At 49.0% G+C, this 27,840-nt stretch overlaps 1 protein-coding gene across 3 annotated transcripts in view; it reads left to right on the top strand.

Annotated features, from left to right (window-relative positions):
• The window catches only part of FSTL4 (follistatin like 4), a 413,052-nt gene that overhangs the window by 360,202 nt on the left and 25,010 nt on the right, over positions 1-27,840 (top strand). For 2 of the 3 annotated variants that reach the window (XM_031011434.3, XM_055386610.2), the window contains 5 exons: positions 12,765-12,885; positions 20,480-20,641; positions 21,015-21,149; positions 22,085-22,111; positions 25,523-25,641. In XM_031011434.3, coding sequence (XP_030867294.2) covers positions 12,765-12,885; positions 20,480-20,641; positions 21,015-21,149; positions 22,085-22,111; positions 25,523-25,641 — 564 coding nt within the window. The remainder of the gene's footprint in view (positions 1-12,764; positions 12,886-20,479; positions 20,642-21,014; positions 21,150-22,084; positions 22,112-25,522; positions 25,642-27,840) is intronic. The other variant, XM_055386609.2, reaches the window with a different exon arrangement.

Here is a 27,840-nt window from a genome sequence, read left to right as displayed (position 1 = left end):
TGAAATACGATCACCGGCATTGTAATCAGTGGTGACCCCCAAACACGGCTGCACGGGGGCAAGCTGATCGGCCTTCAAAACCCAAGGCGGGGAGATCACAGAGCACGAAGGAGCGTGGGCCTCCTTTCTTTGTCGTTTGTATGAGACATCTTGATTGGCAACAAAATATTAACCACTTTTTCACTACTCTCTTAATGAGAAGCTTTCATGAGCAACAAAATATTAATTTGTCTTGTCTTATCTGTTAAGAATTCTGTTAATGAATTCAGTCACAGAGCTATTACAGAATGCCATTCTAATGACACATGTAATTAAACTTTTCTGACTTGCAAACATCAAGCATGCCCTGAGCATCAGAATAATATTTGATCAGAAAGTAGATGTACCCCTCTCGCCTGGAGCCAAGTAAGAAGGAGTCAGTCAGATTCTGCAGCGAGTAATGTTGCTCTCAGAAGCACTTATGAGTCACCCAATCGTGTGTGGCCCATCCAGGTGGCGTACATGGGGAGTCATCATTTGGGTTGACTCACTTGCTAAGTGCCTGAGAGTCACAAGCTCCATACCAGAGTAGAGAACAAAGACACTGTCCGCAGCCTCCAGGGAGGCGAAGTAACCACTAGCAACTGTTCTGGGGGCCAGAGAAAGGAGCCCTTCTGACTGGGGCTTCAGGAGACAGGAATAAGTGAGTGAGAAAGAAGTCTATAGGGACAGACTGGGGCTAGAACATAAAACTCCTTGAATATTAACATTAAGAGTCTTAGCAATTGCCCTGTGGACAGTGGGGAAGCGCAGATGTTTGATGGGGGAGTGACAGGGTCAGATGTGTGTGCTGCAAGAGTCTGGAGCGCCTTTTCCAGCCTAAGATTAAACATGCATCCAAGAGGGAGTTCAAATAACAGAGGGCCCAGAAGTGAGGGGAGCCTTGTTGATGTTTTCTGAGTCTTCCTCCTCTCTAACTTCCCCAATGGCACATCTGGAGTGCAGCAGTGCCCCAGGGTCCCCCTGGCTTCCACCCAAGTCTCCCCTGATGGGGCAGTGGTTCAGTTCATGATGTCTTCACTTTGCCTTTTTTTTTTTTTTTTTTTTTTTTAGGCAGTAGGGTCTCTCTCTGTCACCCAGACTGGAGCACAGTGGCATGATCTTGGCTCACTGCAGCCTCGACCTCCAGAGCTCAAGCGATCCTCCCATCTCAGCCTCCAGAGTAGCTGGGACCACAGGCATGCACCACCATGCCTGGCTAATTTTTTTATTTTTTTGTAGAGAGGGGTGTTGCTATGTTGCCCAGGCTGGCCTCAAACTCCTGAGCTCAAGTGATCCTCCTGCCTCGACCTCCCAAAGTGCTGGGACTACAGGTGTGAGCCACCGTACCTGGCCTTTGCCTTCTTAAGGTTGTCAGGAAGTTCAGCCTGGGCCTGGACCTGGTATGTCTCCTAAGGACACCTGAGCCACTGCCTTGCAGGAGGCTTCAGCCTTACCCAGCCCAGCTTGCAGGAGGGAAAACAAATCCACCACTGAGCAGAGGCTAGAATTATGGACGAATGGTGTAAGGCCCCCAAAGACAGGTGTTCCCCAGCAGATCAGCAGCCCAGGGCACATGCTGCAGCCCCTCCTGGCAGTGGGTCTCTGGATCATGATGCGGCCTTCTGTTCGTTTGATGAGAAATCAGTAGTGTCTGCTCACGTTCATGTTCCCCAGAGCTAACAAAGTGCAGCCTGTAATTTGTTTACTTCCTGGCTGACTGTGGGTTTTGTTACTGAAGCAGCTGTGTGTCTGGATGTGCTTCTGACCTGGCCCTGTGTCCCCACTCACCTCAGTCCTTGAGGAGGCACAGCCCACTGCCCCCACCTCAGAAGCTAAGCAGAGGCGTGGCCACCAGCAGCACCCTGTGCTCTGCATGACCTGGGCCTGGGCTAGGCGGCCCCCAGGAGTGTGCCTGTGCTTGTGTCTGGCAGAAGGGGAGACTTTGCCCCCAGCCCCTGCTGTGGGGCCCCCACAAGGGACCATTCCCTGGTGAGTTTCCCCTGTAGCCCCTGTCTCCTGGGGACTCAGGTCCAGGCTTTGGGGGCTGGGGTGAGACCCATCTCAGAAGCAGATCCACACATTCCCTCCCTACTCTGGCCCCCATTCTAGGTATTGGGGTTGGGAAGGATGGGGTGCTGCCTCACTTTCTGCAGAAACAGAACATGCAAACCCATTCTGAGCCTCAGCCCTCTGCTTCTCTGACCACCCAGCCTGCACAGCGGCCACTCGGAGGGTGAAGTGACTGTCCCCAAACCTAGTCGGCACATCCTGCCTCAACAATGTCACCCACCCTTCATCTCATAACTGTCTTCCTCACTGTCCTTTATGATCCTGAGGGCCAGGAGACAGGAACAGGCAGAAATAAGGACAGGGCATCTCAAAAGTCACAGGTAATGGCTGTTGGGTTGAACCATCACAAGTGTTGTTGCCAGTGTTGTTACCATTCATACACAGTGCAGGCTCCGTGCCGGTTGTCAGGTCATAAGCATCAGCTCATCCCATACCCCTGCCCCATGAGGCATGTGGGGTTAACTCATTCAGATGAGTGGAGAACTTGCCCATGGGCCTACAGCCACCTACATGCCCTGGCCCAGAGCTCTCTGGGTTCCTTGCTTGTGGGACATAATATCTAGCCCCCAGCAATTCCAAATCTTTGCTGTGGGGCTGTCTGTAGTTCCCAGGCCCCAGTGGAATGTATCAAATTGGATATGGGTCCCTGTGTGTGGAGCTCCTATTCTTACTGGCTGCTGGCCTCTGGCCCCAGCAAGGAAGGAAGCAACATGCTCTGAGACCAGCACGTGGAATTGTTTAGCCAGGATATTCTCAGGGAGAGAAAACATTTTTCTATTGTATTCTTTTTTAAAAAAAACAGAAAAAACAAAAAGGCCTACAACAAACTCGGTATATTTCAAATGACTTGAAAGAGCCACTCTTTTTTGTTTTGGGTTTGTTTTTTTTCACTGAATCTCGCTATTTGGGGCTTTCTAATGTCGGCAGGCAGAGTACGGTGATAAAAGCAAAAAACAAAACCCATTAGAAGAAAGTATTTGTGGCAGTGTTTGAAGGATGTGTTAAAATGTTCACTTTTCTCCCCATACCTAAATGGTATAAAACCAGGAACAAATAATTCTAATGAAGCGTATGCTCTCAGCTAGCTCTTCTTTGGAAGGGAGTTATTAAAAAGACCAAAAGAAAATGATTTAGGAGCTCATGACTCATTTCATTTTTATTGTCTTTATATGAACCAGTCATGAATTCATTGTGAAAAGATGAGAGGCATTTGATTAGCGTGGAGAGCTGTTTGCACCACAATAGACAGTGGTTGTAGGCTCTGCATTAAAATAATCTCATTAAATGCTTGGGTACATTTTGTTTTAAAATCTTAGAAAACACTACATTTGAAGCACTTAAAGACTCTGGCCAATTCTCTGTAGCTTGTGTCGAAAACATCTGAACATCCAGTTCTTTAGAGTTTTGAATGTGTTCAAACCATTGGGAGTATTGTCCAGAGCTCTCCAAGATATGGGGGCCGGGGCCTATGGTACTCCAGCCTGTGGAACCTGTGGGGTGACTCTGCCCTGCCAAGTATCTCCTCTGGCCTTTGCTTTCTCAGTGCCTCTTTCGAGGTCCTCTTTCCCCTCTTAGGGGAAAGCCTTAGGGGAAGCCCTGGCCTCAGGGCTTGATTTGTACTCAGTGACCACTTCCGGCCCCATCTCCAAGGTACAGGGTCCCATAGGAAGGTTCTGATTCAGCTTCTATACCCTGATTGCAGAACCCAGGAACTCCCCCCACAGAGTCTCTTCCTCCCTGAGCCTCACTGCCTCCCTACAGAGGCCCAGTCAATGAAGGAGGCCGATTGGTGCCTCTCTTGGCCACTACAGATTGGAGCCTACCCCTCCAAGGCACTCTCTGCACTAAGCAAGGACAAGGGAGTCACCAGGAGGTCCTGCGGCCCATGAGCCATGCCCAAGCACTGCTCTTCCTGGGCTCCCCCTCCCCAGCCCCATGCAGCTGTTTCAGGTTTTGTCTACAGCAAACAAGACTGCAGTAAACATCCTTATACCCACCTCTTTGCACATGTGTGTAAGTTGACGTGTAAGATGAGTTCTCGAAAGTGATGCATTTTCAGTTTTGATGGGTTTTGCCAAATCTCCCTCCAAAATGGCTGCACCAGTCTACGCCCTCTCCAACAATGTGTAAGAGTTTTGAACACCGTGTCAGGAGGAAATTCCTAACTGAAAGTCGTCTTGGTCCCTGAAATGAGCCATAGAAGGAAATTTATTTAAATCCTCTCTAGAGTGTCTCAAGGACAGAAATCAGCTGTCATGGCTGTGAGTGTGGTCCAGGTTAGAGTCAGGAGCTGAAACCCTTGGTAAGGCCTTCTCAGCCTGGGGATTCAGGATCCAAGGATCCCCAGGAAGAGGGTTGCAGGTTACCCAAAGGAAAGCAGCAGGTGTGAGGTGGTCTGGAACTTCAGATGACTGCTACAGTGCAGTCTAGAACCTGAGTCCCTTCCCGCCCCAGCTGGGGATGCCACGCTAATTAGCCAAGGAGCCAAAGCCCCATTCAAGGGCTCAGGCCTGCACCTCACCAGAGGGCCCCATTAGCTGCCACCCCTACTACATAACACTCTGGAGTCCTGGCATGTCAAGAGGTAGTTGCCTGCTGGCCTCTAAGGGTGGACAAGTGGAGGGCTCAGAGCAATGTCTCTGGCATGAGCCTTCTGTTGCAGGTGCCTGGGCCCCTGTGTATACCCAGATAATCATGTTTGTCCCTATACGCAATTTCAACACGCATACCACTAGGTCAGAACTTCCCTATTTGAGTTTTTGAGCCAACTGAAGTTGGCTCTTCGACAGAAGACACCCTCACTTCTGACATAAACTGGAAGTCAGGTGGTTCCCAAAACCACCCTCAGGTTCAACAATTTGCTGGAAAAACAGAACTCATTGTAAGTGTTATACTCACAGTTAAAGTTTAATACAGCAAAAAGAGTACAGATTAAAGTCAGCCAAGTGATGAAGCCCACAGGTCAGAGCCCAGGAGGGCTCTAAACGTGGAACCTCTGTTCTCCTCTCCCAGTGGAGTCACAGACATGTCACTGTCACAGTGTCAATTTCCCAGAGAAGCTCACCCAGGCCTCGGTGTCCAAAGCTTTTGCTGGAGCTCATTCAAATACTGCCCACATGGCTGCCCTCTCGTCCCCAGCCCCTCTAGAGACAGAACTGGTACCACCTGGCCCAAAGACCCCAGGCAAATAAAGAGACCCCTATGAGGCGTGACATTCCAGAGCCTAGAGATTGCCTCCCTGTAGCCAAAGAGGGCAAGGCCAGACCTCCCTGGGTAATATGAATTCTTAACTATCCTTCCTCTCAGGGCTTCCCAGGAGGTAGCATCCTAGGCTAACACACTCCCTGAAGTCAGCAAATATTCATTGAGCTCAGTTATTCCCAGGAACCACAGGACACGCTGAAGATAATACAGTCATGCACAAAGAGATGAGTCATGCGCGAAGAGATGAGTCATGCGCTAAAAGATAAGGGCCTCCCCTTTGGCATCCACAGTCAGAAGAAGACTGACCGCATACACCAGAGGACACCCAAGTCAGCCAGGGACCACACATGCCCCGAGCCTTGGAAGAACCAGGTGCTCTCCCCACAGTGGCTTCTCTCATGCCTCCAACTCCCTCTTCCAGGCCTGAACCTGGGAACGAGCAGGAGGACAGGCCCACTCCGGGTTGCTCACACTTAACGCAGCTGCCCACAACAGCGCTCTTCCAGGGGGCTCAGTCAGCTACTTAGAGATTGCTCCAAGTTGCAGAGACTTCTTTTTCTTGAGAGGACTCTGAGAAAGAGGATGGTTCCTCAGGTCTTTGCAGGATGGCAAGTCTGTCTATTATGTCCGGAATTGGTGGGTTCTTGGTCTCACTGACTTCGAGAATGAAGCCGCGGACCCTCGCAGTGAGTGTCACAGTTCTTAAAGGCGGCGTGTCCAGAGTTTGTTCCTTCTGCTGCTCGGATGCGTTTGGAGTTTCTTCCTTCTGGTAGGTTCGTGGTCTCGCTGGCTTCAAAAGTGCAGCTGCAGACCTTCAGGGTGAGTGTTGCAGCTCATAAAGTCAGTGTAAACCTAAAGAGTGAGCAGCAGCATTTATTGCAAAGAGCAAAAGAACAAAGCTTCCACTGTGTGGAAAGGAACCCCAGCGGGTTGCCTTTTCTAGCTCTGGCAGTCTGCTTTTATTCTCTTATCTGGCCTCACCCACATCCTGCTGATTGGTCCATTTTACAGAGAGCCGATTGGTCTGTTTTACAGAGAGCTGATTGGTCCGTTTTGACAGGGTGCTGATTGGTGTGTTTATAATCCCTGAGCTAGACACAAAAGTTCTCCACGGTCCCCACTAGATTAGCTAGATACAGAGTGTCCACACAAAGTTTCTCCAAGTCTCCACCAGAGTATCTAGATACAGAGTGCCGATTGGTGCATTCACAAACCCTGAGCTAGACACAGGGTGCTGATTGGTGGGTTTACAAACCTTGAGCTAGATACAGAGTGCTGATTGGTGTATTTACAATCCCTTAGCTAGACATAAAGGTTCTCCAAGTCCCCACCAGAATAACTAGATACAGAGTGCCGATTGGTGCATTCACAAACCATGAGCTAGACACAGGGTGCTGATTCATGTGTTGACAAACCTTGAGCTAGAGACAGAGTGCTGATTGGTGTATTTACAATCCCTTAGCTAGACATAAAGGTTCTCCAAGTCCCCACCAGAATAACTAGATACAGAGTGCCGATTGGTGCATTCACAAACCATGAGCTAGACACAGGGTGCTGATTCATGTGTTGACAAACCTTGAGCTAGAGACAGAGTGCTGATTGGTGTATTTACAATCCCTTAGCTAGACATAAAGGTTCTCCAAGTCCCCACCAGACTCAGGAGCCCAGCTGGCTTCACCCAGTGGATCCTGCACCAGGTCTGCAGGTGGAGCTGCCTGCCAGTCCCGCGCCGTGCGCCCGCACTCCTCAGCCCTTGGGTGGTTGATGGGACTGGGCGCCCTGGAGCAGGGAGTGGTGCTCTTCTGGGAGGCTCAGGCTGCACAGGAGCCCACGTTGGCAGGGAGGGGGGCGGGGGTGGGGGAGGCTCAGGCATGGTGGGCTGCAGATCCTGAGCCTTGCCCCGCTGGGAGGCAGCTAAGGCCCGGCAAGAAATCCAGCGCAGCAGCTGCTGGCCCAGGTGCTAAGCCCCTCACTGCCTGGGGCTTGCCAGCTGGCAGCCACTCCGAGCGCAGGGCCCGCCGAGCCCATGCCCACCCGAAACTCACGCTGGCCCACAAGCCCCTCGCACAGCCCCGGTTCCCGCCCGCGCCTCTCCACACCTCCCGGCAAGCTGAGGGAGCCAGTTCCCGCCTTGGCCAGCCCAGAAAGGGGCTCCCACAGTGCAGCAGCGGGCTGAAGGGCTCCTCAAGCATGGCCAGAGTGGGCACCAAGGCCGAGGAGGCTCCGAGAGCGAGCGAGGGTTGCGAGGGCTGCCAGCACGCTGTCATCTCTCACTATGAGGGGCTAGAATGAAGTGAATGTTGCTGTAACCTCAGTGTTGGTCGGGAAGGTCAGCACTAGGGAGCCAGTATGTTGGTACGTGTGTGCACTCATGCGTGTACATCATCATGTGTACCACGTGTCCATGTAGATGTTTGGGTGTGCTCCCTCCCCCATGTGTGCACACTCGCATGTACTGCATGTGTCCATGTGGATGCCTGTGTGTGCTCACCCACATGTGCATGTGGTCCTGGCTTGGTCTGGATAAGGGCCAGGCAAGTCTAGACATGTTCGAGGAATGGCCATCACCGAGGCACCACATGTCACTCTGTGTTTAAGTTTGCTGCATTTGACTGTGCAGGTGAGATGCTACAGTTAGTGGCATTCTGGGGGCCAGAATTGAAGGATTGTTGGGGGAGAGACCCCCCCTTTGCTCCCTCCTCCCGCAAAGAGAACCAGGGGTGCTCCTGAGGAGGGCAGTGTCAGAAAAGCTCTGAATAATTGTTTCTAAACTGAGTCTGAACTTGTAACATTGACAGTATCATTAACCTAAACTCTAATATTACTCTGGAGTCCTTGCGTTGAACATTTAGTCTCTAAATATTCAGTATTGATGACTCATTTCCATATATACCTGACTCCCATGGATCACTATGACAACATCCCCCATCTCATCTCTGCTTAACTGTTGTTTAATACTTAAGTCTCATTTAATTGTGTTCTTTATTAAGGGCAGATACTTAGAAAATCGCTTTTTAAAAGGTGAGAACCATGTCTTTAAAATTGTCTCTTTCCCAGAAAACAGATATGCATCAATACAAAGAATGGTCTAATCTGACATCTGTTTATTTCTGTAAGGAACCTTGATTTTGCTAATACAGTTCTATGCATCAGAGCAAAAAAAAGCCATCCATAAAGAGACAAGTACAGAGATGCAATCAAGCGTTGATAGTAGTATTCAGATGCATCTCAAAGAACATTCAGGAGAGGAAGGATTGCAGGCTTAGTTTTATGTAGCTTCTTATAAATCAATTGTTAAAGTAATTTTCTCACATCCAATGAGGTAAATTTGATTTCTGTAGCCAGTATTCATATCCAGAAAACAATATGCGCTTTGTTCTGTAATTATATGATGCCTATCATTTTCACCCAGAGACGTTATTTTACTTATTACAGAGTCAGCTTCTCCTCCGAGCTGAAGCCACAGGCAGGTAATGCTTAGGTTCTCATGGAAGAGCCATAACACACCCAGCAGCCCCTCAAGTCCTCCAAGGGCTGACACACACCCCCCTCAGCACCTGAGTGATTGCCCAAGAGTTAAGTCTCTGCTCCTGGGGAGCAGGGATGTGTACTTGGTAAGCAGGAAAGAAACAGACAGTGAGGTTAAATGACTGTGTTGGAGGCACAGCACAAGTCATCAGTAGCGGGTGGGAATCCATGCGCAATGGGCTTTTCCATCTCTTCCTGCTGCTCTGAGCTTTGGTCAATTCCAGCGTGCCCCAGCCTGAGGAGTGCAAAAGAGCCTCAAGTTCTCCCGAGGGCTGCAGGACGGAGAAGGGGACAAGTGGGGAAGTGGGGACGAGACTTGAGACCAGTGCTCTGCTCCTCCCGCCAGCTGCCTCATTTTGAGCCTGTGTGGGTGGGTAATATTTGAGTGGACAGGAAGGCAGGTGGGCACCTCGGCTGTCAAACTGAAAGAATCCCCTCAGAAAGCCTAGCTCGGTGCCCTGTACAGTCCACTCGACAGCTATTTTTTGAGGGCCCACTGTGCACCAGGACTGTGACAGGCACACAGGGCACAAGCCTCCCTGCCCTCCTCTGCAGAGCTCACATTCTGCAGGGGAAGACAGACAGCAAACAAGGTAAGTACAGAAAGCAGCAGGCGGCACAGCAGTGCATCCACAGGAGGTGCCAAGCAGGGTGTGGGGAAGAGGTTAGGCTCCAGAAATGGGGCTGCCAGACAAGGTTGGAGCAGACTTGCAGGAAAGGGAGACAGACAGACAGCCTGGGAGGAGGGGAGCATGCCTGGCACGCTAGAGCAACAGCAAGGGGAGTGTGCGAGGGGGTAGGGTCTGAGAGGGGCTGGCCCCCAGCAAACAAGGCTCTGAGTATGAGAGGCGTGATGTGGCTGGCTCAGGGCAGAGTCTGTGGGCCGGAAGCCGGGGTCCCTGGCATCCCCCAGGAAGGTGGCAGCTGGCCAGAGCAGGAGCCATGGAGGTGGTGAGAGAAGACCCCACTCTGAATGAATCTGCAAGGAGAGCCTAGTGTCTCAGCCCCTGGGGAACTGGGCTTTTGTTTTCTGGATTGGGGTTTTCAGGGGTTTTTTTTCCTGAGGATTAAATACATACAAGGTGACATGTAAGTTCCCGGCACATGGTAACCTCTTGAAGACCGTATGTTGGTATTGATGGGTGTCAACCTGAGGTTGGTATCTGGGAACAGTGGCCTTGGAACAGCCCTCAGAGCCCAGGGCCCATCTCAACCTGAGGAATGTGGTGGTGCTGATGACTAAACAACACCACACAGGTGGTGATGAGGGCAGGGCCTGCCAGAGCCTGAGGCCAGCTTCAAGGGCCATCATGAGAAGGGGCTGTGGATGTGAAGGCTCAGGAAGGCAGTGTGGAGGGAAAATGCCAGCAGGTCCACAGCGCCAGGCTCCCTGCAAGCAGCTCTGGTTTTTGCCGTCTCGGATGGTGTCTGCCCTGGGACCCACCAACTGGGACGCTGAGGAGTTTCCAAGCCCTGCCACCCTTTTCCCTTTGAAATGGCTGTACCATTTCAGGATGCCATCTCACCACTGAGACTCCAAGCTAAACAGATTTTCCTCCAGACTTAGGTTTTGACACAGGAAACAGCTTAGACTAGAAATATGTCGGTCCCAGAATTGACTAGTCATTAACTTTTCATAAACAACTCAGATATGAACCTTTTATGATTCTTATGATACAGGACAAATCAGCTATCTGGTGTTTTATTTTATCATGGAGGCTTCCGCAGAATGGTAGAAAAGGGCTCTTTGAAGCAGAGCAGTGTTTCACAACAAACTCTCAGGGTTTCTGCAGCCCTCTGCAACATTTTACTTCTTTGAGAGCACTGCTAGGAGTTTTTATCCTGACCCTCCCTGCAAGCAGGCTGCATGTGCTCACCATCTACTTCCTGCCTTTGCCCTACCCCAAGCTTCACTCTGGGCTGGCACCCCTTCATCCAGCTAATTAGCCAGAAAGTGTCTTTTTTTTTTTTTTTTGGAGGTGGGGTCTCGCTCTGTCACCCAGGCTGGAGTGCAGTGGCACAATCTCAGCTCACTACAACCTCCGCCTCCCAGGTTCAAGCAATTCTCCTACCTCAGCCTCCTGAGTAGCTGGGACTACAGGCGCCCGCCTCCACGCCCAGCTAATTTTTTTGTTTGTTTGTTTGTTTTGTATTTTTAGTAGAGACAGGGTTTCACCATGTTGGCCAGGCTGGTCTCAAACTCCTGACCTCAAGTGATCCACCTGCCTCGGCCTCCCAAAGTGTTGGGATTACAGGCATGAGCTACCATGCCCGGCTCAGAAAGTGTCTTTAAGGGGTTTCGGGACCATTGTGGCCGGGCCCTCTGGAGTGTTAGCAAGAGAGAACATCAGCATTTCAGGAACAGGAGCTCACATGAGTATCAGCGGAGGATCCAGGGAGCTGCCCTCAGCTGCTTTTAGCCCTCATGCCACCACAGCCTTCTCTCCTGCCACCAGAATGCTTCTGTGGGAAAAGGGAGCTCAGAAAGGGCCAGGGAAAGGCAGGAGGGATGATTTGGTATTTGCTCCAGGGATCAAGAGGAGTTTTGCATCTTCTGCTAATAATAACAAGAAAAATAACATCCCCTGTGTATATCATGCATCCCACATTCAAAAATACACTCACATGCATTTTCTTACCGGATCTCCCAACACCACATAAGGCAGGCAGGCCATATATATTGTCCACGATTTACAGGTGGAGAAGCCAGTGCCCAGAGAGACTGGGTACATTGGTCAATGGCAGAGCTCAAGCTGAATCCTGGATGTCCTGAGTTCCCATCACTCCCCGCAGATGATAGTGCACAGCCCTCTTGCTCATCAGTGAGCCTGGGCCTTCTCTGTACCATCAGCTCTGAGCACCATATCCTGGGAAATGTTTGGTAGCCAAGGCCCAACCTGATGTGGGCTCTCTGTAGAAAACGGGTAATTCCGATTCCTGGCATGTCTGTAGTTGGTGCCTGGAAGGGCCAGCATTGGGCACAGGTCTGCAAAAGGGAATGCAGCTGACTGGGCAAGTGCTTGGTGCCCAGTGCTCATCAGTGGACTCTGATGCAGCCAAAAGCCCCTCCTGCCCATCCCTCCTCTATGCACTGGCCCAGTAAGACCCCACCCATCGTGTGAGGCTGCAGAGATGACAGTGCTGAGGCTTATTGAGCCATTTCCTGTGGAACCCATGGGCATCCGCCCTTCCTAGTGCTCTTTGATGTTCCTGCCCTGGTTTTTTTGTTTGCCCCATTTTCCCTTTAGTTCTAGTTCCCTTCCCTTGGGTTACCAAGATCTCTGCAAGCAGCCTGAAATCATGCTGGGATTGAGGTGGGATCTAAACCATAGGCAGGCCAACTGCAGCCCATGGGCCAAATCCAGGCCACCAACTTTAAATAAAACTTCAGTGGAACACAGCCACGTTCATTAATTTATGTGTCGTGAAGGCTATTTTCATGCTGTAATGGTGGAGTTGGGTATTTGGCAGAAACTGTGCTACCCATGAAGCCAAAAATATCTGCTCACTAGCCCCTTAAGAAAGTCGGCTAACCCCTGCTCTAAACAAGGCCTGGCCTCCGGAAACAGAGCTGCTCATCAGGTGAGCAACACCCCTGAGAAACAAGCAGGCAGCTGGTAAATGGGGGGACACGTGGGCCTAGTTGCTTGAAATTGAGAGGGCGTGTGCTGGGGGAAGTGTTCAAACCGGGCCTCGTGGAGGAGGGGCCAGGTACACAAGGCCTTAAACAGATGCAGAGGTCTGGGCCCACAATGTGGAGGCAAGATGGGGTTGCTGCTCCCCAGGACGGCTCACCCCTGCAGACAGCTCTGGCTGAGCAAGGGCCAGGCAGAAAGGAACTCTCTCCCAGCTGCAGGATTTCTGGAAAACCAGGAGACAGCTATGGTTTCCAGCCCGTTCAATAAAGAGGCCAGTCTCATCGTCCTCTTTGCCCTGTGCAGGACTTTGGAGAGGATGATTCCCTGTACATCACCAAGGTGACCACCATCCACATGGGCAATTACACCTGCCATGCTTCCGGCCACGAGCAGCTGTTCCAGACCCACGTCCTGCAGGTGAATGGTTAGTAAATGGCTCCATGCATGTTGTCCTCTCATAGCCTCCCCAAACTGCTGCTCAGATCAACCCTCGCCCCCTCCTGTATTCTGTCATCTTAAAGAAATATCTAACCCCAAAATATATCATCTCTCTTATAAGTAAAGGGGAACCGTGTGGAAAGGGCAAAGTCTGTTGACCAATTTTCATATTTGGCTCCACCCAAAGCCTCCACAGGTGAAACAAATCCAAGTGCCATGGCGTGAGCCATTCAGGCCAGTCACGCTCAGCAGCTGGGGCTGCCACAGACCGTGTGGAGCATGGAGCATGCCCCTTAGGCAACACAGTGCTGGTGAGCCACTGTGGCATCTGGGTCTAGTGAGAGCAGAAACTGAAATCCACCACTCCTTCCAGGTGGTATGGAACCATATCACTTGTTCAATTAGGAGGCTCTATTTCCTCCGACAAGGGCTTGTGTCCGTCTCCCTCCCCAGGAGGCCCAATGAGCCTCATCTTAGCCAAGCCAGGACAGAAACTGAGGCTTGGAAGCTTTTCCTTGATTCTCACAGGCCCTGTGTTGCCAGGAGTCCCAGAAACTGAAGAATTCACTGCCTCCTGATGACAGCAGCCAGGGTTTTCCCAGCACTTGCCTTGGTCAGTCCCTGTACTCAGCACTTCACATGGACCTTCCCATCCACGTATTTTAATCCAGTTCATGGATGATTTGCTAAAAAAGGTCACTTGCCTGGGGTCACACAACTGCTGGGGGTTGCTCTGGATCCAGACCCCATACTCTGACCTCTAGGTCACACTGCTGGCTGCCTCAACCTCGTCTGATGAAATAGAATATGTATATAATGCTTGGGAAATGCCTGGCAGAGGATGTAGTTCAAAGTCCAAGGTAGGATAGATACGGGGGTGATTGTTGGTGTAACTCAAGCCAAATTTAGCTATAGCTGGTGGACACAGATGGTCAGAGCTGGTGGCCCCTCAGAGAGCCTCCTTCCCATTATACAGTTTGGAAAATCAAGACCCAGAGAAAATGTTCAAGCCAAGAATAGAATATAGGCTGCTTCTCCCTGGAGCTGCCACACTGCCAGCAGTGGGGTCAAGATTCCATGCACAGGCGCGGCCACCACCTTCTGGGACGTCCCCTTCCATGACTCTGCCCTGATTCGGTTGACTAAAGAAACCATTCCAGCAACTACTTCCTCTCTCAAATTATTAGTATAACTTGCCCATAGCCCAGACCTCCCAGAGATGCGGCCCGAGCACTGACGTGATTTATAACTTTGGGTAAACCTCTTGCATTGCTTTCATAGGAAGGAAAAAGAAATCAGACATAAATGATTAATCCATTAAATTAAAAACACCCTTGACCTCCCCACAGTTCAGACAAGTAGCGATTCATTCCCAAAAACACAATAATAACCTCCTGAATCTGTTTATTACCCCCGCATGCTACTTTCGTGACTGTGCCTCTTACTTAAGGATCTATTTACGCTGCCTTTCACATTGGGAATGGTCGGTGTTTCCCAAAGACAGTGGGCCTTTGTGTTATGGATGCAAATGTTTTCACTTGAAGATTTTCAAATTTAAGAGAAAATGAGGCCGGTGTGGTGGCTCACGCCTATAATCACAGCACTTTGGGAGGTTGAGGCTGGATTGCTTGAGCCCAGGAGTTCGAACCCACCCTGGCCAACATGGTGAAACCCTGTCTCTACAAAAAATACAAAAATTAGCCATGTGTGGTGGCACGTGCCTGTAATCCCAGCTACTTGGGAGGCTGAGGCATGAGAATTGCTTGAACCCGAGAGGTGAAGTTTGCAATGAGCTGAGATAGCACTGCTGCACTCCAGCCTGGGCGACAGAGGGGGACTCTATCTCAAAGAAAAAAGAAAATGAATGTGTGTGCCTAGGATATATTAATTTCACATTATTTTTAATGTGTGGATTAACACAAAAGCAAAAGAGGAGATCAGGGCCAAAGGAAAGAGTTGGGTCTCTGCCACGTTGCTGGCAGAGAGCTTGGTCTCCGCCTTTCCTGGCAGGGCCCCAGGAACTTCACACACCCACATAGACCCTCCCTGTCCACACTGGTCCATCCTCCTGGCAGGAGGCTGGATCCAGAGCTCTGGCACAGGTAGGAGCTGCCCAGAGCTGGCTCTAACTTTGAGTATGGACAACACTTCAGGGTGTTTTCAAGGAGAAAAATGGGGCATAGTTGAGAGAGAAACTGGGATAAAGAGAAGGGTTTTTTCTTTTTTCAAGGTAGGAGAAATAAAAGCATTGTGTGGGCTAACAGGAAAAATCCAGTATAAAAGGGGACCAGGATGCAGGAGTGAGAGGCGTGGGAGCTATGTCCGAGCAGGGGTGGTGTCTAGGTAGGAGGTGGGTGTGACATGAGAATGGTCTGGAAGTGGCAACGAGGGCCCAGGAGGACGCCTACCCCACCTCCCACCCTAGTGGTACCAAGAGAAGGGGCCGCCCCTGAAGCCGCTGCAGGAGAAGTTGCATCCTCAGGAGGAAGCCAGGTTTCCACTGGAGCAAGAAGGTGAAGGAGTGCTCATAGAAGAGTCTGAGGATGTGGGAGATGTTGCTAATGACAGAACATGAGTTCCAGAAGGCACGACAGAAGGTTCTGGGGAGGAGGGATGCCCCAGAGGCCTAGGCTTCTAGTGGAGATTGGCATGATCTGGGATAAGGCGCAGGAGGAGAAGAGGCCTAGTGATCCCCAGTAGAGAGATGGGGCAAAACTGGGGAGACACAGGGGCACCGGAGGTGGAGCAGGCAGATCTGAGGCCCCCTCTTTAGTCCTGCTGAAGGGCTGGAGGCCAGTGAGGAGTCATCTTACCCGCTTTGGCTCAAAAAAACCTCAAGACCAGCAGAGGGTGCATCTCACTCTAAGCACATGTGAGCCATCTTTTTGCCCCTGCTAATGGAGACCCAGGTGTCTTGCATTTAGTCATGTATTTTTAAGTGAATGATTCATTCCACACCCTTGACTTGCAGTCAGGTTTCATTTTGTTCTAGAACACTGGCATGCACTTCGGTTCAAAATTAGCCCTGAATTGGTCTGGGAGAGCTTCCAAGTCACAACTGACTCAGGGTCTCCCTTGGAACCTGTTAGGTAAATGCACATCCTCCAGCCCCATCTCAGATCTTAGGAATCAGACGCTGGGGGTGAGCCCAGCATCGTGCTTTACCAGGCTCCCCCGACCTGCCCCTGTGCGATTCATGTGGGTCTGCAGGATTCCTATCAGAGGGCAGGGCTGAGGCACAGGCCAGTGTCCAGCCCTGGTGCTGGCCACCTCACTGAGGGGCCGGTGTACCACCCACCATACAGAGGCAAGCTCATTCCTTGAGTTTCCAGTTCACTGGACAAGCCCATCGCCAGTAAAAGGACAGGCACCATAGACATCAGGAAGCACTTCCTGGGTGAAGTGAGAGGGTGGAGTCTGTTCCCTATTCTGACAGTTTTCTGGGACCACTGTCCCTGTGCTCCCAAAGCTCCCTCTGGAAGTGACTGTCTCACTCATGGTTCATTCTTGAATCACTTCCCCCGGACAGAAAGCTCCATGAGCGTAGGGCCTGAGGCTATCTCCCCACTTCTATGTGTGACATGCCTGACACTTGGCTGGCATTTAGTAAACTTTGGCTGCACAGTATTGAATTGACAGCTTTGTAAAATGCATCAAGATCATTAAGGCGGTGCCACACTCAGAACGCCCTCAGCTCTTCCTCAGTCCTCTCTCCCTGCACCCCACTTTGCAACATTTGGTATTATCTAACTTTGTAATATCTGATATAGCAAAATGACAATCACTCCCTTTTTTCAAAATTTCCTCAGCTGTTCTTGCATATTTTTTCTTCTAAATTCAGAATTGTTTTGTCAAGCCCCGACCAACTGATTTTTATTTTTTAAGACAAGGTCTCCCTCAGTTGCCCAGGTTGGAGTGCAATAGCATGATCTAGGCTCACTGCAGCCTCAACTTTCCAGGCTCAAGCAATCCTCCCATCTCAGCCTCCCAAGTAGCTGGGATTACAGGTGCATGCCACCATATCTGGCTAATTTTTTGTATTTTTGGTAGAATCAGGGTTTCACCACGTTGCCCAGGCTGGTCTCAAACTCCTGGACTCAAGCGATCCGCCCACCTCAGCCTCCCAAAGTGCTGGGATTACAGACATGAGCCATGGTGCCTGGCACCTACCAACTGATTTTTTAATTGGCGTTAGATTAAACATATGGCTTAATTTTTAATTTGTTTCCTAACGATATTAAGTCTTTCTATCCAAGAGCATCTCTCTCCAATTATCCAAGCCTTTTTTAATGTCATCAGTGAGGTTTTATTGTTTTCTTCATTGAGTTCCATTATATTTTCTGTCTGGCCATTGCTGGTGTATAAGAAAGCTGTTAATTTTGTATATTTTAGTACTGGCCTCGTTACATACCAATTAATCCTTATAACTTTATTGGTGCATTACCTGGATATAATTACATATGATTTTTCTCCATCTTTGTACTATTTGTGCCTCTCATTTCTTGCCTTCCATTGACAACATCCAGTGTGACATTGGGAGTCTGGTATTGCCTCTCTTCCTTTGTCCTTTTTCTTTTTTCCCAAATTAATGTTTCACCATTTGAAAAAGAATGGTGTCGTTTCTTCTTTTTATAGAGATATTCTTCATTGCACGAAGAAAATATCATTCTGTTCCTATTTTATTGAGGGTTTTTCCCCAAGAAATTGATTTTGAACTTTTTTCAAAGGCCCTTCTAGTGTCTAGCAAGAGAGTCAAATGGTTTTTCTCCTTGACTTTGGAATGATTAATGGTAGATTTCCTAATAGTTAGCCATTGAAACATATTACCCTTGCCCACAGTATGTTATTTTAATACCATGCTAGTTTTGACTTGTCCATATTTTACTTAGAATTTTGGTGTATCACGTCCTAAGTGAGATCAGTGTGTAGTCTTTTTTGCATTCTCTGCCGGGTTTTGGTGTCCAGGTTATGCTACCTTCATGATGTAATTTGGAACATCTTCCCTGTTCTATGCTCTAGGAATTATTCATTCCTTAAATGAATGAAGGAATTATCTGATAAAACTTGTCAGAGTGCCTTTTGAGTTAGTAGTACTTTACAGTTGTTTTAAATATTCTCTCCTTAACTCAATGCTGGTACTTCCAAGTTTCCTTTTTTTATTTTTATTATTATTATTTGAGAGAGGTTCTTGCTCTGTCACCCAGGCTGGAGTGCAGTGGCACAATCATGGCTCACTACAGCCTCGACCTTCCGGGCTCAAGGGATCCTCCCACCTCAGCCTACTGAGTAGCTGGGACCAGAGGTGTGTGCCACCACACCTGGCTAATGTTTGTATGTTTGATAGAGGTGGGGTTTTGCCATGTTGCCCAGGCTAGTCTCAAACATGTGGGCTCAAGGGATCTGCCCACCTCGGCCTCCCAAAGTGCTGAGATAATAGGCATGAGCCACCGCACCTGGCCTAAAGTTTCCTTTTAAATGATCCATTTCACTGAGACTTTCACATTTATTACCAATAATTGAATACAGCATTCTCATATTTTTTAATCCCTTCTGTGTTCTTTTTCTATTTTTTTATTGATCAAACATCCCAGGAATTTGGCTGTTTTGTTGGTTTTTACAAACAGCTCTTAGATTTCTTTACCAGTTCTGTTCTTCAGCTTTCTGGTTGATTCATTCATTTATGCTTCTGTCTCCATTGATTCTTTAAGTTTACTCTGTGGTTGCCAGGCAGGCTTGTAGAAATAGACAGTGATCTAGTAAGAACCCAGGCTTATTAACCCCAGGTCCTGGCCATTCCTATTCTAGAACTCTGGTGGCTCTATGCTACCACCTTCTCCAACCACCCCCAAGGCCAGTACTCCTGGTTCTCTCTCTGGGTTCCTGAATTCCGACCAAAATTCTATCTATTCAAAGGGAACTCCACTCCTCCCTCTACCCAAGGCAAGGTGTAGGGAAGTTTCTTTCTTTCCTCTTTGAATCAAGCAGGGAAGTTTCTTTCTTTCCTCTTTGGATCAAACGGGTCAGAGAAGAGAGCTACACATTTATGTTGGAAGCAGTCCTCCAGACATGCCTCCGCTGGAGCTCCGTGGACCTCCTCTACCCCTAGTGGCCTGACTTGTGACAGGCTTTTCTGCCACTCCCTGGCATTCTCCCCCAGGGCTTCAAACAAAGAAAAACTGAGGCGAGGACTCTGACTTTATTGTTTTGGGTCTCTGTGTGGTTTGGCATTGGGTGCTCTGAGCTCATGTTATTGAAACAGCTCTGGACCACTGGAGGATGGGATTGTCTCCCTAGGCAGTTGTCCATTTAGCTTTCACCTCTGCCTCCAACTGTGTCCCACAGATCAAGAAAAGACTTGAAATTCAGACTGAGTTGATAGAATTATGAGCAGCCCCTGAGGAGCTGTGACAGGAGCTACAGAGTTCATTTCTCACAGGGAGGCTGTGGAGTTTTTCTTTTATCCTCTGCCCACCCCACATGCATCACAAAAATTCTACCCCACTCAGGTCCTGGGATCCACACCATTGCCTTTTGTACATAAGTACCAATTTGTTCTATGCTCTGGTTCCAAGAAAAATCTTCTCTATTCTAAAGAAGTACTGGGATGCTTTCTTTAACTGAACAACAGGGAGTTCCAGATAACTAACTCTAGGAAAATGTAGCTGTCCACTTCAAGAAGAATCCATCTCCCCCATCTCCAGGGACAGTGTGTTTAGTTTAGTTTAATATGCAGGTATGTTTACATCTCACAAATCTTTTTTGGAAGTGTGTAAAGTAAAAGCTATAGATAAGGAAGAACCCTCAATTCCACTAAAAATGATACTTATCTCCTGGACCCAGAGCTAGGGGTAAGAGGGAGGGTCCTTCAGACCGTCATTGCTTCTTCCAGGCCCCTCCCCACAGCCAGGCTGGGTAGGAAGGGCCAGAGCTCTGTGGAGGGTGCTGGAGCCTTGCCCACCCATGCTCGTCTGGTGAGTGGGCAGGCTCACACCCCCAACCCTGAGCCTGACTGCCAGGGCCCATGGCTGAGTCACTCCAAGCTGAGGAGGGCACACCTGGCCTTTCACCCATGTTCCAGGGGTTGAGAAGTGGAGAAATGAGAATGGCCCACTGGAAAATGAATGAACTTCCCCAGAACAGAGGCCCTGCCAGTCAGTGCCGTAAGTGCTTTCTGATACATTTCCTGCAAGAAATTAACCCTTATCCAATGGCTTTCTGATAACAGAAAGGGAATGTATCTAAATTTTATTCAGAAATAAATTTCAGTGGCTGCTGCTCTTTACATGTAGCAGCTGAACAGCATTAAATATTTGGATGGCCTTCTGATCGTATTTAGAATAATGATGAAAGCCATGAGTCATAGGGTACAAAGTCTGACATGTTTATTATCTGCAATCCATTTTATAGCCCTTTCTTTTAGAGCTTGAGTTGCTGGACAGGATTATTATAATCTGGTTAAACACAGAACTCCAGTCACCTCTTGGGTTCACCCCCTCTGGAGCAGGGTCTCAGGTTGGGCCACAGGCCCAAGTCCAGGTCAGGGCCGTCTCTTTCTCACCAGCACTGACTCTCACCCACAGTGCCGCCAGTCATCCGTGTCTATCCAGAGAGCCAGGCACAGGAGCCCGGAGTGGCAGCCAGCCTGAGATGCCATGCTGAGGGCATTCCCATGCCCAGAATCACTTGGCTGAAGAACGGCATGGATGTCTCAACTCAGATGTCTAAACAGCTCTCCCTTTTAGGTAAGAACTGCCCTTGGTAGACGTCTATGCGATATTCCCATTCAAATCAAGCTGAGACTCCAGGAATGGAAATGAGAGGTATAATTTGTTTATAAGTCAGACAGGTTAGGAGTGAACAGATGGCTCCCAAATTTCCCTGTTATCTGGGCTCACACAGATCTTTTGGGGCTTTCTGAGAGCAATGATGAGAAGCTGTCACTCAGGTCCAGCTCACCCTCAGTGCATTTCAGATGTGCCAGCCCTTCCTGGGCGTATAATCAGGGCTGCTGGCTGCCCAGGGGCTGGGCAGCCCTAACACTCTCAACGGCCCCATAAAGGAAAGTGAGTGGGTCTCCAGCTAAGCAGTCCACCCTGAGCGCTGTCCTGTCTGCAGCCAATGGGAGCGAACTCCACATCAGCAGTGTTCGGTATGAAGACACAGGGGCGTACACCTGCATTGCCAAAAATGAAGTGGGTGTGGATGAAGATATCTCCTCGCTCTTCATTGAAGACTCAGCTAGAAAGACCCGTAAGTCGACACACGTTTATGCTTCTCACTGAGCTGGCTGGGAGGTGTTGGGTGGCAAGGGAGGGCACCAATTGACCAGGGCCACAGCTGCCAACCATGAGCCCGTGAAGACAGGGGTAAGCCTCATATCCCTCTTTGCATAAAGCTGGAATTGGAGGGCACCCAGAGGTGAGCAGGCCTTCCCTGGCAACCTAGAACAACTCTGGAAACAGACAGGGAGATTCCCTGGACAGCAGACAGAGCCCAGGAACACAAGGAAGCCCAAATAGTCGAGTCCCAGCTCTGCTTTTTACTTGCTGTATGCCCTGAACCTCTGCCCTTCATCCACATGATGTCCCACAGTGGCCCAGAACCTGACCTGTGCACACATGCACACCACTGGGAGTGTGGTAGCCTTTACGCTAGGGGTCCAGCCCATCGGTGTGCTAAGCGTGCTCTCCTCATAACCACCGCTCCCCAGGTAGGCCTGCAGGTGTGATTTCATAGACATGGGTGTTAATCATGGTCAAAGACTCCAGGCTAAGCCATTTTCATCAAAGTAGATAATCAGAAGTATTTCACGTGGTCATCTTAGGAGAATCCTAGTTGAAAGTCACTTCTCCTGCTGGTTGTCCAGGAAATCTGGGAGAGATGTTGCTTACTCTTGATCATCCATGAAATGTGAGAAATTCCATTAGCTTCTGTGGTCCTAGGGCATGATTTCAAAGATTCACTTAAGAATCAAAAGGGTCTGGAGACCTGAAAGCATTTGTTCATGTCCAGAGCTTCCCCCAAGATACTGTTCCCAGGGCAATGAGTGGTATAGATTCTGTAAGTGATGGACTAGGTACCAGGATCTTCATAAATGGAATCACTACAGTGACAGTTTAACACTGCTTTCTTCTTTTTCCTTCCCTCCATCACACTCCTGCTTTCCTCATTCTCTGCTGCTGCAGTTGCAAACATCCTGTGGCGAGAGGAAGGTACCAAGCTTCATTGTTTTGCGTCATGCCTGTGATCACGTGTGTGTGGTTCTATGATGGGCCGTCTTTCCATGGTCTGCCATCAGCTTTCCCACACAAAGCAGCCCTATGGGAGCAGGAAGTCAATGTCAAATTCAAGTGGCATATGCATTGAATCAAATTTAAAATGTACTCATGTCTTTAATGAGAAATTTTTAAATGCAGAGCTGTCATTAAAAGTGGCTTGTAACCTCTGCTGAAGCAGAACAGTTGGTAAGGGTTCCTGGTCAGATCTGGGCCTTAAACTTTTTTCCAGTAGCTGACTGGTGTTGGGTTTAGTGTTTTGCTTATCTTGTGTGGTTTTAAAAAGACAAAAGTTGTAGATCTCTACTAGATAGTTACTGTACCTTAAATATGCTTTGATTGAGGAAATGCTGAGGAAAAAAAGCTGCCATGATTTCTGCCAATGTATATTTTTAAATGTATAGATGTTTAGAAACATATTTATCAAGCAAATCTTTAGTAAGTTGAGCCATATGAAGTTGCCATTTTTGTGCATCAAAGTGGTCTAATATTGACAATTTCATATGGCTGAAAATATAGTGGGCATGTGTGGGAGCTGGTGGCAGAGCCTGAGTCACTGTGTGGGGTGCAGGTGCATGCCCGGGTCCCAGTCCCCACTGTGTCCCCACAACCAGATCTGAGTCCAAATCCCCCTGTGGTAACTCATTCTCCAGCTCAGTGGGCAGCAGCAGGAGGTGCCATGTGATTGATGGGTGAAGCACAAAATCTCCCTGTTTGAAAACCAAGACATTTCCCATCTCATTTTTTCCTCAAGAACTTCACACGGTGTTACCTGCAGTCTGGCATATGCATGCAGACACATACTCAGAACAATTTCCTGAACGTCAGGAACGAAAGCTGACATGATAAGTCTGGGAACAAAACAAAGGCAGAGCCCAGAAAACGAGGAACTGCTGTCAATAGCAACAGTCGCTGATCACAGCAGCCCCTTAGACTCTCACAGCTGCTGAACTAGCAGCATCTAGGCTGAGATGCGCAGTCACTCAAGTGTTTAAGAGGTGGTGTTTTCCTTAGGGGAGGTTACTACAAAGGGTCTCAAGTTTCAGAAGTAGAGACCTACCAAGAATGCAAGAGGCCCTATGGGATGTGAAATCAGCTATAAAGACCCAAGTGCCCGCTAAAGACCCACAGCCGCCTTGGGGCATAGGGTTGGTGTGTATATTGAACAATTGAGCAGTGAACAAATTCAATACTGCCTGGGTAGCTAGATGCTTGTACCCTTCACTCCTGAAACTCAAGGTCTGGAGATAGGGATAAGGAGCCAAAATGAAGAGGCCAGTAGGCCTCAGGGGACACACAAGTCTCAACAGGAGAAATGAGAACAGACAAAAGCAAAAACAGCTCCTTCGGGCCCTCTTAGCAGAAGCTACACTCAGGCAGCTTCCAGGGAGCTGGATCAGGAGGCTGGGTATCCCATGAAGTCAATTACTTGTTGAATGACTGTTTGTTGAGCCTCATATTCCAGGGCCGACTGTGAGCAAGGCCAAGGTACTGCACTCAGCCCAGGATGTAGCTACAGCCACAAACCCCATGTGGGCTCTATTATGCTTTCAATCTTATGTTGGTTCTTCCAACTACCGAGGTTCTTCCAACCACCGATTTTCTAAGCAGTCTTGGGAGGCTGTTCCTGGAGTTTGTGGCTTAGTGGGGACTTTGACCCCTCTGGCCCCTAGGTTTGCGTGGAAGCAGTTTGTCAGGTGAAAGAGTACAGAAGAGAAGTTCCTGCTGTGGGGGAGGTAGATGCTGTGGGGGAGGTAGATGGGGTCAGGGCAGGTGTGTGCTGGAGTGCTGGCTCCAAACACTGAGATGCTGTGAAGCTAAGACTGACTCTTGGCGGGAGCTGAGCTTCATCTGGTTTTTGAGAAACGGGCTGCCCAGCGCCCCTGAGTCTCCCGGGATTGCTTATGGAGAGCTATGCTGGATACTCCCTGGTGTTCACAGCTTCTGAGAGGCTGGGTTCCAGCTGCTCCTGGTGGCAGGAGCCCTCCTGCCCAGAGCCTGTCTCAGCACAGACGCTGGAGGCGGCTGAGGTTTATCATAGAGTCAGCCCCTTGTTCAACAGCAAGGACCACTCACATTAGTGCCTCTGGGTGCCAAGGACCCAAGGCCCAGAAAACTGCATGCAGAGTTGTTGGAAAAAAGTAAAACAGTGATTCCTGTTTTGTTGTTTTCTAACTCACTAAAAACTTGCCCAGATAGTCCATTAAACCAGCATACCAGTTTTCTCAGCATGCTAAAAAAAAAAAAAAAAAAAAACCTAGGAAAGAGATTTTTCTACATATTTACCCTAGAATTTACAGAGATCTTAATGTTCTAGATTTAAAAGAAATGAAGAAAGGAAGGGAAAGGGGAGATAGAAATAAGGAGACAGAGTCAGGAGGAGACAGGGAGAAGGAAAGAGGGAAGGAGCGCTCTAGAGCTTACATCTCTTTGTACCTTCTAGAGCTTACATCTCTTTGTACCTTGTTCCCCCTTTATAGAGACAGAACGAGGGACAGAGGCCAGAATGCAGGGCCCAGGGTCTAGCTCCAGCTCTGGCACAGAGACGGGTGGCCTCAGACAAGTCCCTTTCCCTCCTTGGACCTCAGTTTGTATTTAAAATAAGGAGGCTGAGCTAGCTGGTCCCCAAGGCCCCTTCTCAGCTGGTTTGCTTAGACCTTCTCCCCAGACAGCTACAGCCCTGGGCCGGGGTCAGGGCAGGCAGTGGGGCATGACTGGAGTGTAGGTTCTGCTGCCTGGCACGGGCTGCCAGAGAAACGGTGGGGGGCGGTGGGGCAGGGGGCAGGGAACAGAAGTAAGAGCCAGCTGTCTGGAAAGAGGGGTTGGCCAGCACAGCCAGGACAGAGTTTGGGCAAAGGGCAGCATTCTTAGACTCCACATTCCAGGAAGTGACACTGTACATACATGGGTTTAAAAAAGCAAATGAAAGCCTTTGCTACTTTGGCATCCACTGATCCATCCTGATTTGACTAGTATATTATAATATTATACTATATATATTATATTATAAACAATCAAGGGAGGCTTTCCCTTTCAGAACAGGAAAGGTCAAATGTACATCAAAGCCAAGGCTTTTATCTGAAAACCTGTGGCCAACTCTAGATGACTTAGGGCAGCTGTATGTAGCCTGTGACATGCTTTACTGATTCATAGTCCTGGGGGGCCCTCTCTGTACCCATCCAGCTACAAGCTGGCTGCTCATTCTACCCCACCCTGACCAGGAATTGCATCTCGTGCCTGCACCAGATGCATCCACGTGGCCGGTTTCTTGTGTGTTCAATGCCGCGTGTGACCCTGCCCAGGGGCCGACTGCTTGGAGGGCATGCCCATTCCATTTGCTCCTCCCAGGCCTCAGCGTGGGAAACATGTTCTATGTCTTCTCCGACGACGGCATCATCGTCATCCATCCTGTGGACTGTGAGATCCAGAGGCACCTCAAACCCACGGAAAAGATTTTCATGAGCTATGTAAGTATCTGTGCCTGGGGCAGCTTCTACATCATACACAGGCAAAATCCTAAAAGTCCATCTTTAACCAGGCATGCCATTTGATTTCTAAAATTCCATTTGCTATATGTGGTGTGGTTCCAAATTTTTTCCCAGGCTAAGAGAGGAATAGATGAGGCTGAGAATTTAAAATTCTCATTCCTTCATCCAGAAGCCACTTCTCTGCACTGAGCCTCAGGTGAGGCCCAGGCGGTACAAATGGGTTCCTGGCCTCCAGAAATTCACAGTCAAACGATGGAGACAGCAATGTGAACAGACAGCTGCCAAACAGGTGTTTTCTCAGTAGCCTTCAGGAAACTAAGGCCAGGTAGAAAATAACGATGGAACATTCAGTGGGCAGAGGCAGGAGAGATGACTGCTGATAGAGGATCCAGGAAAGCCCTTCCAGGATAGCCTCAGGAGGCCTCCCCCAGGGCTGTGGCCCCCACACCAGGCCTCTGTTCCTCTGGCTTGTTTCCCACTTGGCCTTGCAGGATACCCTGAGCTCCTTGAGGACAGGACTATAGTGTTGAATCCCAAAGGGTCATGTCAATGCCCCATATGCCTTCCCCTTGAGGATACAGTGTGTCCTCAGTTGTACAAAATGAAATAACTGTGCACAATTCACTCAGTGAATAGTTACGGGCTTGGAGCCCATGGAGGAAGTGGGCTTGGCCCAGGCAAGTTCCTAAAGCATTGCTGTGCTAGCTATTGGTATATCTCAGGCTGTTCCATTTCTCACATTTGTGGCTTTGGGAAAAGCTGTTTTCCAGGCTGTTTCATTTGAGTTAATTATTTTTTAGAAGTGTTATTTCCCATCAATGTTCCTTCCATATATTAATAACAGCTATGAAGCCAGTTAGAAAGAGTTCCAGCAATTAGGTTTAAATAATTGCACTCCATCACATTGGCACAAATTTCTCATATATTTGTAGTAACCTAACCTGTAACTTGGAGGGACTCTCTCAAATCCTAACCGGGATTTAGTTTTCCTGGATAAGAAGCTAGACACAAGACGCAGAGAGGTCCTGAAGGTGTTTCAGGCAATATAAGACTGTAGTGAGCTGGGGAATGATCCCAAAGAACGATTTTCCATCTAGAAAATGCTCAAACACCTAACGAGAATTACAATGGGACAAGCCTCTTCCTGAAGGGCTGGTGAGTAGGAGATTGGTGCATCCCACGTCAGGCCTCTCCGCTGGCTTAGATGTCTACTTTTTCCAGAAGGAGGCAGCGTGATGTCACAGATAAAGGCATAGCCTTCAGAGTCAGGTAGACTTGGGTTCAAATCCCACCTCTGTAGACTAAGTAGCTTTAGAAAAGTTACCTAGCCTCTCTAAGCTGCAGTTGTCTCATAGGCAAGTTGGGATTATATAAGGATTAAATATGAGAACAAGAGTAAAAGGAGAGAGACTAGTTTCAAAGCTATTGCAGTCACCTAGGAGAGAAAGGGGGGTGGCATGAGAGAACCAAGCAGGAGCTGGAGAAGGTTCTGAGATAGAGACAGATCTGGGTGCCATTAGCATGTAAGTGTTGTCCAAATGGGACAGACAAGGGCATGTGCAAGTGATTTGAGATGGGTATCTGGAACAGAACCCTGGAGTCACCAACAAACAGTTCAGGGACAGGCAGACTAAGAGGAACCACAAAGAAGATTGAGACAGAGTTGGGCCACAATCGCAAGGAAAACCATGAGACTGTATATCATGTAAGACAAGGGAAAAGAAGGTCCCCTTTTACACTCAGTCAACAAATACATTTTAAGCACTGACTCTGTGCCAGGCACTGTACTAGGTGCTAATCATATAGCAGTGAACCAAAGACCTGCCCTCAAGGAGCTTACTTACAATCTAGTGAAGGAGGAAAGGCTGTGCCCAGGTAGACAAATGAATGCAGAAAGTCAAGTGGTAAATGGAAAATGCAGCTGGTAAGAGAGTAAGGGTACAAGGAGAGCTGAGATAGACGAGGTCAGAGAAGACCTCCCAATAAGGTGACACTAAGCAGAGACCTGAAGGAAATGAGAAAATAAACCCTGTAGATATCTGGGGAAGGACATTCCAAGCAAAAGGAATAGCCAAGGCAAAGGCCCTGGTGCAGGACAGTGGCATGATTGAGGAGTGTGCTGGGCATGCCCATGGCGTGGAGTAGGGTGGGTAAGAGAGAAAAGCAGCAGACCGAATG

This window comes from Gorilla gorilla, chromosome 4 (genome assembly GCF_029281585.2).
Source record: "Gorilla gorilla gorilla isolate KB3781 chromosome 4, NHGRI_mGorGor1-v2.1_pri, whole genome shotgun sequence".
Lineage (NCBI taxonomy): Eukaryota > Metazoa > Chordata > Mammalia > Primates > Hominidae > Gorilla > Gorilla gorilla.
This window is presented reverse-complemented; position numbering and strand designations above follow the sequence as displayed.